The sequence below is a fragment of the Heterodontus francisci genome, chromosome 18, assembly GCF_036365525.1.
Source record: "Heterodontus francisci isolate sHetFra1 chromosome 18, sHetFra1.hap1, whole genome shotgun sequence".
Classification (NCBI taxonomy): domain Eukaryota; kingdom Metazoa; phylum Chordata; class Chondrichthyes; order Heterodontiformes; family Heterodontidae; genus Heterodontus; species Heterodontus francisci.
Genome location: NC_090388.1, coordinates 32,603,837 through 32,621,894, shown reverse-complemented (window position 1 = coordinate 32,621,894; position 18,058 = coordinate 32,603,837). Strand labels below are relative to the sequence as shown.

Below are 18,058 nucleotides of genomic sequence, written 5' to 3'. Positions count from 1 at the left end.
CTTCAATTAGGTTTCCCCTTAGCCTCCTCTGTTCCAAAGAAAACAACGCAAGCCTATCCACTCTTTCCAGGCAACATCCTTGTGAATTTCCTCTGCATCCTCTCAAATGCAATCACATCTTTCCTATAGTGCAGTGACCAGAACTGCATGCAGAACTCCAGCAGTCGTCAAACCAGTGATTTATACAGTACCAGCACAACCTCCCTGCTCTTATATGCTATGCCTTGGCTAAGAAAGAAAGATTTACATTTATATAGTGCCTTTCACAACCACCAGATGTCCCAAAGCACTTTACAGCTAATGTACTACTTTTTTTTTGAAGTGTACACACTGTTGTAATACAGGAAATACGGCAGCCAGTGTGGGCACAGAAAAGTCTTACAATGAACAATGTGATAATGAAAAGATAATCCGTTTTCGTGATGTTGATAAAGGCATGTATCCCGTATGCTTTCTTGACCACTAAAATTGAATGCTGTACCTGTAAAGAGATCCAATTAAACGCCAGGTGACCTTTTCTTGCTGAAGGAACCAGAGAACACTAGCTGTTTTTGAAAATTTCTGCTGTCCAGGAGTTGCACGGTTCACAATCTTCTTAAGTATATTTACCTGAAACAATTAAGTACTTAGAAATGTTTGCTTCATGCTTTGTTTTAAAGTATACATACATGGACAGGTACTTTGTGTACCTTTATATCTACCCAATTGCTTTAGTACAGAGAACAGATACAATAAAGTTATGCAAGACAAAATTTCTCCTTGCACACGGTACATCTCTTAAGAACTTGGGTCATTGCTTTGGCTCAACAATGAGTCACAAAGTTGCTGCTCATCTTTCCCCAGTCTCTGCTGCTCAGTATTACTTGAAAAACAGAATAACCAATTCACAATTAGTCGCTGGAGACCATAAGTACACAAACTATGACCACTAGCAGTCTTATCTAAGAAAGCAAGTTATATCACCATCACACCACACAACGATGTTAGTAAAAAGTATTATAACAGGCAAGTTGGGATAAGTTATAAGAGCAATTAATTCGCCTATTAATTTTGGACATCTGACATTGGCTCCAAACTGCATATTAAAATATTTCTGATTTGTACAATTTCATTTGAATTACCAGCAAAGCCAAAAATTGTAAGTTTCTTAACTTAGGCTTCTGTTAGCAGTACCCTGCAAAGATTCATTGTGCGTGTGCAGGGAAGTGAAACAAATACACAAACTACATTGCGATGTTTTACAGTTAAGAGAAGGCAACGCCCTATTTACCCATCTGATTGCAGATTGAGCCCACCAGGTTGAGAATGTCTGATTAAATACCTCAGAATTGTGAAATGCTAATATAGCAAGTTTTTAACTGTACGGCGGGTGGGTGGGTCACATACTGGTTGCTTAGGACCAAGCTCGGTTATGTACATCGATTGTTGGAAGATTCAAAACCCATCCCAATTCCAGGAGTTGACAGTTTGCATTTTATACGCCCAATAGACTGATCAGAACCCTGTATACATGCCTAGTGTGAAAGCACTGCTTTGACTGGGGAAGTTCTTCAAGGATGCTGGCTTCTACTTCCACTAAAGTGAGTTTATCGGAATAGAAGCCCTAAGTTGTTCAGTTCACTCCACAACAATAGTGAAAAGATTCAGTTAAATGACTAGGAATTCAGACATTTTGTTATACTTTAAACTTTTTCAGAAATCAGTATAAGTGCATTAATAATTGTCTGCTTTTTTTTGCTTGTGTGAATTTATTTCCTATATATATCATTAATATAGTTTTACCCTGAACTACATATGGTCTGATGTCATTCTACTTTTTCACATTGAAGAGTTAAGAACTGTGCGATAGGTATTCCATGCAACTTCCAGTGTGTAATCCAGTGGTACAAGTGTATTTTTAACTCTAAGGCATAGTACTCTAATTCACCACCTTTTTTTTTTAATTGCAAATGTCAGCTCAGAGTGAACAGGAGTCCACCTATGAAAAGTGAAATATGCCATGAAGAAAATAAGGAAATGGTCAAAACTTGAATCCACATACAAATGGCAAGTTCTAGATCAACATGGAATTGCATACTCAATTCTCCTATCCATACCAAATATCTGCCTGTTAAAGTTAATTTCTTGAAAAATTACAAAAATTATAAACAATTCTAACCCTTCATAAATGGCTGTGGCAGCAACCTTTCAGTACAAATCTTCCCCCTTCTTATTTCAACTAATCTTCAAACTACTTCGATTTCTTCTCTCTCTTCCAACTGTATGCTGCACCAAGAGGCAAGCAGATATAACTTTTCCACAGCTCAGAGACTGCCACTACCTATCACTGAGGGAGCACCATCACAACAAGGACTGCAGTGCTTCAAGACCAACACCTTTTCGGGGCAACTAAGGATGAGCAATAAATAGAGTCTTGCCAGTACTACCCAGAAAGAAACAACAAGACGACGAAGGAGGAATATAGAAGGATATATGCTGTTGAATAATAAAGAATTGGAGTCCAAATCTGCCATTTTAGTTACTGAAATTGAAGATTAATACAGGTTGCAGCTATGTATTTTACCTACTATTGACATCAACGTGTTGAAGGGTTAAGCACCTTAAACACAGGAATCTGTTCTAAACCAGACACCCCAAAACACGTAATGACTTCCAATTTTCTGTCAAGCTCTCAGGCTAATTGCCAATTTTCTTTTAGAAAATAACCATGAACTGGTTCAATACACAACATGGAGGAGTCCAACATACAATAATGTGGGAGATTACATTAATCAAATGTTCATCCCAGTTTCTTTGCAACTCCATCAGGTACCAGTTGCTTCCCCAAAGTTTGGGCATTACAAATTCAGGTTGTGCCTTAGATAGTCTCTTAAATACAACATTACTGGTCATTCCCATATGTAGTTTGGGCCTCCTACATTTAGGGTCCTGTCCAATAAAGCCCAATATCCAACTATACAATAGAATAACCCAGGAGTTTAACAGTAAAGACCTCGTGATCTGAAAAGGATACTTGTGTCTTCGTTCACTTTAAAGCCCCAAATTTTAAATGCAACTATTTTCTAATTCATTTTTGCAGAAAAATGCCCAAAAATCATGAAATGTAACACTGGGCTTAAAGAAAAGGAAAAATTCAGTTGATCCAAGGATACATTTATACAAAAGTAAAATACTGTGGATGCTGAAAATCTGAAATAAAAACAGAAAATGCTGGAAATGCTGACCAGGCCAGGCAGCATCTGTCAATCTTAAGAGTCTTAGAATAGTACAGCACAGGAGGAGGCCATTCAGCTCATTGAGTTTGTGTTGGCTTTCGAAGAGCAATCCAGTTAATCTCACTCCGCCATTCTCTCCCCAAATATGCAACTTTTTTTTTCCTTCGAGTATTTATCCAATTCCCTTTAGAAAGCAATTATTGAATCTGCTTCCACCATCTTATAAGGCAGGGCACTCCAAATCCTGACCACTCGTGTAAAAAATAGCTTTTCCTCAGGTCACCTCTCGTTTGTTTGGCAATTGCCTTAAATCTGTGCCCTCTTGTTGGCGCCCCTTCAGCCATTGGAAAAGTAATATAAATTCCTAGTTGGTTTGAATATTCTTTTAAAAAGAACCATTGCCTGGCCATAGAACATTGGCAGCTATGCCTTCAGCTGCCTGGGCCCCAAACCTCAGCATCCACTTCCCTAACCCCTCCACCTCTCTTTTCTCCTCGATTATGTCCCTGAAAACCTACAACTGGGAGTTTGGTCAACTGTCTTAATACTCACTTATATGGCTCAGTGTAAAATTTTGTTTGATAATTGTTCTTATGAACCACCTTGGGTGGAGACAGCAACATACTTAATGTTTCAGGTCAATCACCTTTTATCATCCATCTGAAATTTTAACGCTATTTACTCTCCACAGATACTGTCCGACCAATTCAACATTTCTATTTTTATTCCAGGATTCATTTCTTGGTAGCCTGCTCAAAAAGCAGCACTGCCAAGGTTTCGAAGAGGATTATTCAGCCACAGCTAATATGGCTTAGGGAGATAGGAAATGTTCTCAGACACGAGAACAAACTAGGCTAATTTACATGATTGAGAAAATAGACGTTTTCTGTTACTCCACAAAAAACTAGTAGAAGCCAAGCTTTAAAAATCTTACCTGTTCACTGCAATTAGCTTCATAAGATGCTATTAGATCAAAGATAGCACTAGATGAATGCTTCAGGAAAGAATCCAAGAATTTTGGAAACAAACTGGCTGAAGCTGTCAAAAACAGAAAGGTAAAAAAACTTAAAAAGTGTTACTAGATTATGATACTTGAGACAGCCTATAAATCTAGGTCAAAATTATATTTCTGTAGTCACCAAAACATCTTCAGATTTTGATACCCAAATTGGTTGTCTCATTTTATTCGTACAATACGGTTGGAAAGTCCAACATTCATTAAATACTTTGCTTTGAACTGGTTTCATTTAAAAAAATAAAATTACCATAACGTATTGTGTTTTATATACGGTCATTAAAAGCAGAAATAGGAAAATAGCATTCAGCCCTTAATTTTTTTTTTAAAAATTTGTTCATGGGATGTGGACGACACTGACAAAGCCATTTATTGCCCATCCCAAAATGTCCCCGAGAAAGTGATGGTGAACTGCCTTCTTCAACCACTGCAGTCCACGTGGTGCAGTACTGTCAGGAAGGGAGTTCCAGTGAAAGTGAAGGAATAGCAACATATTTCCAAGTCGGGATGGTGAGACATTTGACGGGGACCTTGCCAGTGGCAGTGTCTCCATGCATCTTCTACCCTTGTTCTTCTAGGTAGTAGAGCATGGGTTTGGTAGCTGCTGTCAAAGGAGCCTTGGCAAGTTCCCGCAGTGCATCTTGTAGATGGTACACATTGCAGCCACTGAGCGTTGGTGGTTGTGGGAGTGAATATTGAAGGTGGTGGATGGGGTGACAATCAAGCGGGCTGCTTTGTCCTGGATGGTGTCGATTGAGTTTTGTTGGAGCTACATCTATCCAGGCAAGTGGAGAGTATTCCATCACACTCCTGACTTGTGCCTTGTAGATGGACAGACATTGGGGAGACAGCAGGTGAGTTACTTGCCACAGAATTCCCAGCCTTGGACCTGCTCTTGTAGCCACAGCATTTATGTGGCTGGTCCAGTTCATTTTCTGGTCAATGGCAACTCCTAGGAAGTTGATAGTGGGGGATTCAGCAACGGTAATGCCATTGAATGTCTTGGGGAGATGGTTAGATTCTCTCTTGTTTGAGATTGTCATTGCCTGGCACTTGCATGCTGCAAATATTACTTGCCACTTCTCAGCCCAAGCCTGGATGTTGTCCAGGTCTTGCTGCATCTGGAAACGGGCTGCTTCAGTATCTGAGAAGTCACGAATGCTGATGTATTGTAGCCACAATACTTATATGGCTGGTCCAGTTAAGATTCTGGTCAATGGTGATCAATGTACCTTCTAATATTTTTCTTCTAGTGCACGGGCCCTTTAAACGCAGTAACTTAAAGGGGTCAGCGTGTGCGTGGCCTGCACAGGAACTTTCCTGTTGCTATGCAGCCACACAGCTTAGAGGGGAACAATGATGGTGCACCCCAGGATGTTGATGGTGGGGGATTCAGCGATGGTAATGCTGTTGAATGTCATGGGTAGATGGTTAGATTCTTTCTTGTTGGAGATAGTCATTGCTGGCACTTAAGTAACATTCATACCACATGCCATTTATCAGCCCAAGCCGGAATATTGTCCAGGTCTTGCTGCAAGCGGGCATGGACTGCTTCCTTATCTGAGGAGTAGTGAACAATGTTACAGTAAGCTGCGTGACTGCCCCGCAGCCCAACAAGCACAGCACAGGCCTTGTTCTGGGATAAACACCACATATGTATGGTCATGCAAAAAAATTTAAAGGGACCATGCACTAAAAAAAAAGGGCTGCATAGAGCAATAAATTTAAACAGGAGCATTGGTTGCGATTGGAACTGAACACTTTGCAATCATCTGTGAACATCCCCACTTCAACCTTATAGATGGAGAGATCAATGAAGCAGCAGGTTGGAGCTAGGACACTGCCCTAAGGAACTCCAGCAGTGATATCCTGCCACCTTCCCTGTGCTTGATATGACCCCAACTAGTAGAGAATTCCTCTTCCCCCACTCCCCCCACCCTGATTTCCATTGACTTCAATTTTACTAGGGCTCCTTGATGCCACAGTCAAATGCTGCCTTGATGGAAAGGCAGTCACTCATCGCACCTCTGGAATTCAGCTTATCCATATTTATCCATATTTGGACCAAGGCTGTATTGAGGTCTGGAGCTGAGCAGTCCTGGCAGAATTCAAATTTGGCATTGGTGAGCAAGTGCTGCTTGATAGCACTCTCAGCAACACCTTCCATCACTTTGCTGATGATTGAGAGTAGACTGATGCAGCGATAATTGGCCAGATTGAATTTGTCTTGTTTTTGGTGGACAGGACATACCCGGAAAATTTCCCAAATTGTCTGGCGAATGCCACTGTTGTAACTTTACTGGAACTGCTTGCCAACAAGGCACGGCTAGTTCTGGAGCACAAGTTTTCAGCACAACAGCTTGAATGCTATTTCTGTTGGGGGGAGGGGGGGTTAAACTAATTTGCCAGGGGGATGGGATACAGAGTGGAGGTACAGTAGGGGGCAATACAGAACAGAAAGTGAGTCTGCCTGGAAGGCAGAGCAAATATAGACCTGGTAAGGTACAAGGGAAAAATGCAAGGTTGGATTTCATCTATTTCAATGCAAGGAATCTTACTAGTAAGGCAGATGAATTGAGGGCATTGATTAGCACATGGGATTATGATATTATTGTTATCACAGAGACATGGTTGAGGGAGGGACAGGACTGGCAGCTCAATATTCCAGGGGATAGAATCTTCAGGCGCGACAGGAAGGGTATAGAAGAGGAGGTGGTATTGCACTGTTGATCAAGGAGTCAATTACTGCAGTAAGGAGGGATGACATCTTAGAAGGTTCCTCAAATTAGGCCATTTAGGTAGAAGTTAAAAACAAAAAGGGGGCAATCACTTGGCTGGGTGTCTACTACAGGCCTCCAAACAGTCAGGGAGAGATAGAGGAGCAGATATGTAGGCAAATCTCAGAGGTGTGAAAATAATAGGGTAATAATAGTAGGGGATTTCAACTTCCCCAATATTAACTGGGATAGTCTTAGTGCAAAAGGCTTAAAAAGGGGTGGAATTCTTAAAATGCATACAGGAGAGCTTTTTGAGCCAGTATGTAGAAAGTCCGACAAGGGAAGGGGCAGTACTGGACCTAATCCTAGGGAATCAAGCCGGTCAAGTGGTAGAAGTGACAGTGGGGGAACATTTCGGGGATAGTGACCATAACTCTAAGATTTAAAGTAGTTATGGAAAAGGACAAAGATGGACCAGAAATAAAGGTACTGAATTGGGAGAAGGCCGATTTCAATATGATAAAACAGGATCTGGCCAAAGTGGACTGGGAGCAGCTACTTGTAGGAAAGTCTACATCACATCAGTGGGAGTCATTCAAAGAGGAAATAGTGAGAGTCCAGAGCCAACATGTACCCGTTAAAGTGAAGGGTAGGACTAACAGGCCCAGGGAACCCTGGATGTCAAAGGATATAGAGCATTGGATCAGGAAAAAAAAAAGGAGGCGTACGGCAGATCCCACGTGCTAAAAACAGTGGAGGCACTGGAGGAGTATAGAAAGTGTAGGGTGGCACTTAAAAAAGTAATTAGGAGAGCGAAGAGAGGGCATGAAAGAATACTGGTGGGCAAGATAAAAGAAAATCCCAAGGCGTTTTATAAGTATATTAAAGGGTAAGAGGATAACCAGGGAAAGAGTAGGGCCCATTAGGGACCAACATGGCAACCTTTGTGTGGAGCCGGAGGACATACGTGAGGTTTTAAATGATTACTTTTCATTGGTGTTCACTATGGAGAAGGACGATGTAGGTGTAGAGATCAGGGAGGGGGATTGTGATATACATGAACATATCAGCATTGAGAGGGAGGAAAAATTAGCTGTTTTAGCAGGCTTAAAAGTGGATAAATCCTCAGACCCAGATGAGATGTATCCCAGACTGTTATGTGAGGCAAGGAAGGAGATAGCAGGGGCTTTGACACAAATTTTCAAATCCTCTCTGGCCACAGGACAGGTACCAGAGGACTGGAAGGCAGCAAATGTGGTACTATTATTCAAGAAGGGTAGTAGGAATAAACCAAAAAATTACAGGCCAGTGAGTCTAACATCAGTGGTTGGGAAAATATTGGAAAAAATTCTGAGGGACAGGATTAATCTCCACTTGGAGAGGCAGGGATTAATCAGGGATAGTCAGCACGGCTTTGTCAGGGGGAGATCGTGTCTAACTAACTTGAATGAATTTTTCGAGGAGGTGACTAGATGTGTAGATGAGGGTAAAGCAGTAGATGTAGTATACATGGATTTCAGTAAGGCTTTTGATAAGGTCCTGCATGGGAGGTTGGTCAAGAAGGCAAGAGCCCATGGGATCCAGGGCAATTTGGCAAATTGGATCCAAAATTGGCTTCATGGCAGGAGGCGGAGGGTAATGGTCGAGGGCCGTTTTTGCGATTGGAAGCCTGTGACCAGTGGTATACCACAGGGATCAGTGCTGGGACCCTTGCTATTTGTAATGTACATTAATGATTTAGATGTGAATATAGGAGGTATGATCAGTAAGTTCACAGATGACACGAAAATTGGTGGTGTTATAAATAGTGAGGAGGAAATCCTTAGACTACAGGGAGATATAGATGGGCTGGTAAGATGGGCAGAGCTGTGGCAAATGGAATTTAAACCTGAAAAGTGTGAGGTAATGCATTTTGGCTGGACTAACAAGGGAATACACAATGGATGGTAGGACCCTAGGAAGTAGAGAAAGTCAGAGGGACCTTGGTGTACTTGTCGATAGATCACTGAAGACACAGGTAGATAAGATGGCTAGGAAGGCATATGGGATACTTGTCGTTATTAGCCGAGGCATAGAATATAAGAGCAGGGAGGTTATGATGGAGCTATTTAAAACGCTAGTTAGGCCACAGCTGGAGTACGGTGTACAGTTCTGGGCACCACACTATAGGAAGGATGCGAGTGCACTGGAGAAGGTGCAGAGGAGATTCACCAGGATGTTGCCTGGGCTGGAGCATTTCAGCTATGAAGAGAGACTGAAAAGACTAGGGTTGTTTTCCTTGCAGCAGAGAAGGCTGAGGGGAGACAGGATTGAGGTGTACAAGATTATGAGGGGCATTGATAGGTTAGATAGGAGGAAACTTTTTCCCTTGGCGTAGGGGTCAAGAACCAGGGGACATAGATTTAGGGTAAGGGGCAGGAGGTTCAGGGGAGATTTGAGGAAAAAAATTTTCACCCAGAGGGTGGCTGGAATCTGGAACGCACTGCCTGAAGAGGTGGTGGAGGCAGGAACCCTCACAACATTTAAGAAGTATTTAGATGAGCATTTGAAACGCCATCGCATACAGGGCTACGGGCCAAGTGCAGGAATATGGAATTAGAATAGTTGGGTGCTGTATGGCCGGCACAGACACGATGGGCCGAAGGGCCTGTTTCTGTGCTGTATAACTCTATGACTTTACTGTATCCAGTGCACTCAAGCGGTTTCTTAGTATCACGTGGATTGAATCAAAATGGCTGACAACAACTTATATTTATATAGCACCTTTAACATAATAAAACGTTCCAAGGTGCTTCAAAGGAGCATAATAAAACAAAATATGACAATGAGTCACAAAGGAACATATTAGGTCAGATGACCAAAAGCTTGGTCAAACAGGTAGGTTTTAAGGAGTGTCTTAAAGGAGGAAAGTGAAGAGGTGGAGAGGCCTAGGAAGAGTATCCCAGAGCCTGGGTCCTAGGCAACTGAAGGCATGGCCACCAATGGTGCAGCAATTAAATTAGGGATGCACAAGAGGCCAGAATTAGAGGAGCACGGATATCTTGGAATTGTGGGCTGGAGGCGATTAGAGAGATAGGGAGGGTTGAAGCCACGGAGGGATTTGAAAACATGGATAAGAACTTGAAAAGAAATCGGTGCTGGACCAGGAGCCGATTTAGGTCAGCAAGCACAAGGGTGATGGGGAACGGGACTTGGTGTGAGTTAAGACATGGCCAGCAGAGTTTTGGATGACAAGATTACGGAGAGCAGAATGTGGGAGACCAGCCAGGAGTGTGTTGGAATAGTCAAATCCAGAGGTAACAAGGTATGAATGAGGGTTTCAGCAGCAGATGAGCTGAGACAGGGCGAAGTTGAGCACTGTTACAGAGGTGGAAATAGGCAGTTTAAATGATGGCACAAATATGAAGTCGGAAGCTCATCTCAAATGTGACACCAAGGTTGCGAACAGACTGGCTTAATCTCAGACTGTTGCCAGGGAAAGGAATGGAATGGGTAGCTAGAGAACGGAATTTGAAGCGGGGACCAAAAACAATGGCTTCAGTCTTTCCAATATTTAAATTGGAGAAAATTTCTGCTTTCCCAGTACTGGATGTCGGATAAGCTGTCTGACAATTTAAGTGGAGGAGTCCAGAGGAGTGGTGGTGAGGTACAACTGAGTGTCATCAGCACACGTGAAAACTAACAGTTCTTTCAGATGATGTCACCGAGGGGCAGTATGTAGGTGAGAACTAGGAAGGGGACAAGGATAGACCCTTGGGGGACACCAAAGATAATGGCGCAGGAGGAGGAAGAGAAGCCATTGCAAGTGATTCGCTGGCTATAATCAGATAGATAAGAATGGAACCAGGTAACAGCAGTCCCACCCAAAAGGACAACAATGGAGAAGCGTTGGAGGAGGATGGTGTGGTCAACTATGTCAAAGGCTGCAGACAGGTCAAGAAGGGAAAGTTTACCTTTGGCACAGTCCACATAGGATGTCATTTGTGACTTTGATAAGAGCTGTTTCAGTACTGTGGGCAGGGGCAGAAACCTGATTGGAGGGATTCAAACACGGTTCTGGGAAAGCTGGGAACTGATTTGGAAGGTGACAGCCTTGGCAACCTCCGACAGGCTCATTGAGGCACTCGGCGCTGGCTCTTCACAAGCCGCAATCCCAAATGCTCCATCCCAGTCTCTCGTCAACCTTCCAGCCCAGCAAGCCCGCTGGGAACTAATCCTTCCAATCCTTCTAATCCAGTCCCACTGCTGACCCTGTGAACTCTGCCAGCGTATCAGCTCTCACCACCCCTCTCCCTCCAGAATGTCTGTTCACTTAAGAACAAGGCCCTTGCCATCCATGAACTTATTGTGGATGGTTTTTATCAACATCATGGCTTTAACAGAAATATGGCTGAGGGGTGATGCACCTTGCCACTTAATGAAGCCTCCCCACCAGCTACATCTTCCACCACTTGCGCTGCTAAGACTGTCACAGTGCTGGTGTGGCACTTATCACCAGATCACACCTTGGCCTGACCCCCTAGTCCTCTTGCACTTTTTTCTCTTTCGAGCATCTCACCTTGTTCTACCCCCTCACCTTTGTTTCAAAATCATCGTTCTCGACCACCCAAGTACAAAAAAACTTTACCACATATGTTCACTGCTTTCCTCCCTCAACCTCCACACTGAGCGACTGCTCATCCTTGGTGATTTCAATCTTCATCTCAACTCATGTGCTCTCGAGTTCAGTGCCCTCTTATCCTCCCTAAATCTCTCCCTGCATTTAAACTCCCCCGCCCATATTCACAGCCACCCCCTCGACCTTGCCATCTAACGTAGTCTTGCTAGTTCCATTGTATTCTAGATAAGACCATCCTCTGATCACTTCCTTGTATCACTCTCCACCCTATAATGCTCTCCCCCATGCCCTAGCCTTGAACTCACATCTTTCTCTAGTTTCTCTCCTATCTCCCCTCATGCTGTCTCTTGGCTCATCTTGTCCATGAGACTCACCTCCTGCGCCCTTGATCCTATTTCCATTAAACTGATCACCAAACCTCCCCTCCCAGACCCCATGCTAGCTGACACAGTAAATAGTTCTCTCTCTCTGCGGGTATTGTCCCTCTCTCCGTTAAATGTACTGTCATCACCCCTCTCCTCAAAAAAAAACCTTTGACCCCACCACCCTTGAAAATTACCATCCCATCTCCAACCTCTCTTTCCTCCCCAAAGTCCTTGAACGCGTTGACTAGCACCTATGATGCTGGCGACCTCAGAAGGAGGCAGAGATGGATCATCCACTCTGCACTTCTGGCTGAAAATGGTTGGAAACATTTCGCCTTGTCTTTTGTTCTCACTTGCTGGGCTGCGCCATCATTGAGGACATTCACTGAGCTGAGTTGTTCATCACCATTTATGACTGGATATGGCAAGACTGCAGAGCCTTGATTTCATCTGCTGGTTGTGGGATCACTTAGCTCTGTCTATGGCCTGCTACTTCTGCTGTTTAACATGCATGCAGTCCTATGTTGTAGCTTTACCACACTGGCACGTCATTTTTAGGTATGTCTGGTGCTGTTTTTGGTATGCTCTTGCACTCTCCTCATTGAACTAGGCTTGATGGCAATGGTAGAGTGAGGGATACGCAGAGCCATGAGGTTGCAGATTGTGGTGCAATACAATTCTGCTGCATGCTGATGACGTACAGCACCTACCTTATGGTTGCCCACTTTTGAGCTCCAATATCTGATCTGAATCTATCCCATTTAGCATGGTGGTAGGGTCACACAACACAATGGAGGTTACCCTCAGTGTGAAGACAGGAGGTTGCCTCCTCAAGGACTGTGGTGGTCACTGTACCAATACTGTCATGGACAGATGCATCTGTGACAGATAGATTGATCAGGACAAGTAGGTTTAACCCTCGTGTTGGTTCTGCCACCACCTTTTGCAGGCCAAGTCTGGCAGATATGTCCTTCAAAACTTTGCCACCTCAGTCAGTAATGGTGCTACCAAGCCACTCTTGGTGAGGAATATTGAAGCCCCCCATCCAGGGTATATTCTGTGCGTTTGTCACCCTTAATCATTCTTCCAAGTGTTGTTCAACATGGAGGAGCACTGATTCATCAGCTGAGGGCGGGCAGTAGGTGGTGATCAGGTGGTGGCTTCCTTGCCCATGTTTGATCTGATGCCATAAGACTTCATGGGGCCCAGAGTCAATGTTGAGGACTCCTAAGGTCACTCCCCTTTGATTGCACAGCACTGTGCCGCTAGCTGAGTCTGTCCCACCAGTGGGACAGGACATACCCAGGGCTGGTGATGGAGGAGTATGGGACATTGGCTATAAGGCATGATTTGGTATGACTATGGCAGGCCATTGTTTGACGAGTCTGAGGGACAGCTCTCCCAATTTTGGCACAAGTCCCCAGATGTTAGTGAGGATGACTTTGCAGGGTCAATTGGGCAGGGTGTGCCTTTGTCGTATCCAGTGCCTAACTCAGTGCATTCTACTTTTCTGTGGCGGTTTGATACAACTGAATGGCTTGCTAGGCCATTTCAGACAGCAGTTAAGAGGCAACCACATTGCTGTGGGTCTGGAGTCGCATGCAGACCACACCAGGTAAGGAGGGCAGATTTCCTTACCTAAACAAATGAACCGAACAGGTTTTTACAGCAATTTGGTGGTTCCATGGTTATCATCACTGAGACTAGCTTTTTATTCCGGACTTAATTAATAAATTGAATGTAAATTCCCCAACTGCCATGGTGGGATCTGAACTCATGTCTCTGGATTAGTCTAGGCCTCTGGATTACTAGTTCTGTAACTTTTATCACTCTGCTATTGTTCTCTAAGTTAATGCTTAGGTTCCAAAATTGGGAAGGCTTAGGTCCTGTTTCGGTTCATCAATAGGACCCATACAAAACAAGTTGAATATATTTAGTACCAAGTCTGTTTTACTCTATTCCACTGAAACAGGTAACTATTCATATTTTTGAACATTCAACTTAGGTTTTAAATGTCTATCATATACCAGCAATTTTTCCAGATAAATAGGTAAGTGAAAATATTTAAGGTAGGCAAAACTCATCAATTCTGAAGGCTCTTCTATTTTTTGTATTAAAGAAAAAGCTATGAATTTTAAACTTTTTGATTCCAAGGACAACTGTACCTTGTTACAAGGATCACAAGTTATAACATGATTGCTCAGACTCTAATTTTCCATTGATCATGAAGCAATACCACTGAAGTGCGAGTTGGTAAACTAGTAACCAGTGTATAATCCTAACTGAACGTTAGCTATTACAATCTCAGGACCTGTCAAGCATTTAAATGCACTGTCTAAACATTGCTGTAACATCACATATTCAGCAGACTGGACAGCTACGATGAAAGTGCCTTGCACGGATTATAGACTGAGAACCTGGTGGGGCACAGTGAGCAGAGAGTGGTTCTGATACATTTACCTTTCTTTTCAGTAACTTGAGATGCAGTGTTCAAGGTCTGAACTGACAATTCCAGACCAGGCCAACAGTAGGGCGAGACGAGTGAAACTCATTTCACTTAGGCCCCTTAAAATAGAATGGAGACTTGCACTGCCTCCCAGCCCTATAACACTCCCCTTGATGCAAGTTTTACATACAAGTTTATGACCAAGTTTATTTCTCACCAGTTAATCCTGGATCATCCTCATGCAACATGACTGCACTAAGAGTTACATCCTCTGTAAAACTTCCTGATGAATCAATTGCTCCCCTCATGCTAATCTTCTGCGGAGTGAAATCAGTTGAAGTAGCCTCCTCTGCATCATCTGAGATATGTTGCTAGACAAAAGTTTTAAAGAGTCAAATAAACACAAAGCAATTTTTAAATCATCCTTCTTGTTGGCCAGTAATGACAGTACAGAACTTTAATTGCTAGTAAGGATAGCTATTATCCCAGTTTCACTTAACACATCTCAAAAGGAGGTGAACTGTATCACGCCACCATCTTATTTCCTGGGAAGTGAAAACTATCTGGTTTAGTATACCCACACCACTCAGGTTAAGAGTCCCTCCTGTTAGGCCAAGGAAGATGTACAACTGATATCGCTACAGATGACCACAACCATGCCAACATTCAGAAGGATGGGCATGATCAGGACTTTGATTTCTACTAGTTTTCCTGATAAAACAAAATTAGGAAAATATTGTTATGACCGAGGTGGGTCACAACACAACATACACTTAACAATACGGTCAATCATAGACTCTATTTTTATCCCAGAATAAAACAAACCAACCAAGTTTCTTTAATAAACAAAATTATCAGATTATAAAACAAGTCTAAACCAGTAATGAAATAAAGCTTCAACACACAGATTGAAATATTAAAGTTTCCTTTTTGCCTTAGCTCCTCACACATCTGTTAACCGGAAAAAAAAATAATTTTTGTTTCTAAGAGCTCTTACAGACAAAAAAAAACACGGGCTGAATACTTGCTCATTCTTGAAGAAACAAATGATGAAACATGGTGTGTTCGAAAACTGGCAGTCTGGCTTCCAAGTACACATAAACAGATCACTGAGATCTGTTAGAACAATTCTTTTCAGGTGATGTTGAGAATTAATTTAGCAGGCTTTTCGTCAAAGACAGGAGACAAGAGGAGTTGACACAGTGGACTTCTCAGGGTCTTTTGGAAGGGTGCTGGAAAGCTGAGCTGGGTGGTGGTCTCCTCTCCTTGGAGGTCTTCTCCCTTTTTATACAGTTCAACCTTAACTCAAAACAATTCAAAAATGAAACCGATAACAGGTGGTCAACTTTTTGACCTCCATCAATCTGGATCTGTCACTTCTTTGTAAATAACTTCTCCAAATGTCCAAAGTTCTTTGTTTATTGAGCTGGAAGTCAGGTGGTTTCCCAAAAAGGCTCGTTGTGGCTGGAATTCAACTGGTTTCTCGGAAAGGCTAATTTTTCTCACAAAACCTCTCAGTGCTCCTTTTAAAAATATTTCCAGGGACTGTTTTTCAAAGTCAAGTGGCCCAAAGTTTTTTCTTCAACCTTTCAAAAATGAATCCTCAAAAAATATATTTAACAAAATACAGAGGCACATTCGTAACAATATAAAGTTCCTAGGCTTCATGAGTGGCCACAAGATATGATCGCAATGTATCACAAACATGCACAAACCAAATATATTTAAAACATTGGCCTGGAGGTTTTTTTTAAATAATGGGGAGTTATCAGCGCTTGCCGTTTTAATGGGGTAAATCTGACGGCAACTTCTGGAATCCACACATGCGCAGTTAAACATGGAAATTCATAAGCTGCTGTCAGAGATAGCCTGCTCCTCCACGGGTGCACAGTTACAATCCTTGGCAATAAACTTGGCATTGAAATGACTGCCACAGCCTGAACTTGCTATACTTGCCCACTAGTTCTGTGCTACAAATTGCTGAAAAGGTTTGAGCTCATGCATTCAGATGTAATGGAGCTTTTAATGCCATGATGCAATAATTACTAATCAACCTCTCTGGCCATAAAATTAACTTTACAAGTATGAAATTTCATTCCCTCTGAAGAAACTAAATGACGGCGATTTTTAAAAAAATGTTTTCTTTTTCTGTCTCTTCTCATTCTTTTCATTCCATCTGTATTTCCCAATCTTTATTTTGCCCTCTACATTATTTAAATCTAATTTACATTTCCTGATTTATAACTTCCTGGTTTGGACTCTGCATTTATAACTTCCTGGTTTGGACTGTGAGGGATCTTCAATCTGATAGGTTTACAGCATCATTGTTTCTTGTCCCGCTCAGTCGCCACAGATCCCCAGTAAAGGGTGCTGCGCTGAGACAGATGCCCAATGACAGGAAGTCTCCACTCTAAAGCCAATCAAATCTTTGTGCACAGTTGTCAGCGAGGTGAACAAGGAACACCATTCCTTTGTCACTAACTGCAAAATCAGACCAATTAGGCAATTAATTACATCAGAAACATGATGCAAAAATACCTGTGGTTCAACCACAGCAATATCAAGGCTGATTAATTCCTAATTTTTTTGTGCTAAGCACTCCTGCACATCATCCTGAATTCCAGCTTTTAGTCTACCATTGAAAATGCTGGACTGCATCATCTGACTCCACTTTGTCTACCATTAGAATGGCGTGCAACAGAAAATGATGTAAATTAATTAAAGCTAATTACACAAACACTAGTCAGTCTGTTAACTGCAGCTTTCAAGATGGAATTGAGTTAAAAATAATTACTTTACAGAAAATAACCAGCCAACTTAAGGCAAATGAATGTAAACAATTACACAAATTCCCTGGTTTATAAAAGATTCATTAGCAGATTTTTATTTTAAGAATCGGTACAATAATACAAATACTTTTGTACATTTTTATGAACTTTCGACACATACTAATGCATCCGTTTGCATTCCTGACCTTGTTTCAAAGAAGAGAAACAATAAAACTTGGAAGCAATGGTTGGCTCTTACCAGTGACAACTCTGGTGTTAAAGGGACCATTAGAGATGGTTTGGTTGATCCTAAAATAGTAGATACATCCGCCTGTTTCAGAGGACAGACCCTAGTCTGTGGTGTATCTGTAATACAATACTGGAAATTAATTTTAATAATGAGCACTAATGTTTGTATTTTACATCCTCAACATTCTTGAATTGAAGTTATTTTGTGATGGAACGAATAAACTCGGGGTTGCTCGCCTAAATTGGAGGAGCACAGAGGTCTTGGAGGTTAGAAGGAGATTACAGAGACAGGGAGGGGTGAGGCTACAGAGGGATATGAAACAGGAAGATAAGAATTTTTAAATTGAGAATTTGCCGAACTGTTATCCAACGTATGTCAGCGAGCATGGGGTGATGGATGAACAGGGCTAAGCGCGAAGTTAGGATACAGTCAGCAGAGTTCTGGATGAGCTTATGAATAGTGCACCATGGGAGGCCAACCAGATGATCAATGGAATAGTCAAGTCTAAAAACAACAAAGGCACAGGTGAAGGTTTCAACAGCAGATGAGCTGAGACAAGTATGAAGATAGGTGGTGTTACAGAGGTGGAAGCAGGCAGTCTTGGAGATGGAGGTGGTCGTTAGCTAATCTCAGTGTCAAAAAGGACACCGAGATTGTCAACAGC

General features: G+C 42.4%; 1 protein-coding gene across 1 annotated transcript in view; it reads right to left on the bottom strand.

The window, feature by feature from the left end:
- nup107 (nucleoporin 107) overlaps positions 1-18,058 on the bottom strand; it is a 67,475-nt gene that overhangs the window by 35,521 nt on the left and 13,896 nt on the right. Inside the window, exons 4-7 of the mRNA XM_068050499.1 lie at positions 17,404-17,510; positions 14,594-14,747; positions 4,150-4,253; positions 482-609 (exon numbers count right to left, since the gene is read on the bottom strand). Coding sequence (XP_067906600.1) covers positions 482-609; positions 4,150-4,253; positions 14,594-14,747; positions 17,404-17,510 — 493 coding nt within the window. The remainder of the gene's footprint in view (positions 1-481; positions 610-4,149; positions 4,254-14,593; positions 14,748-17,403; positions 17,511-18,058) is intronic.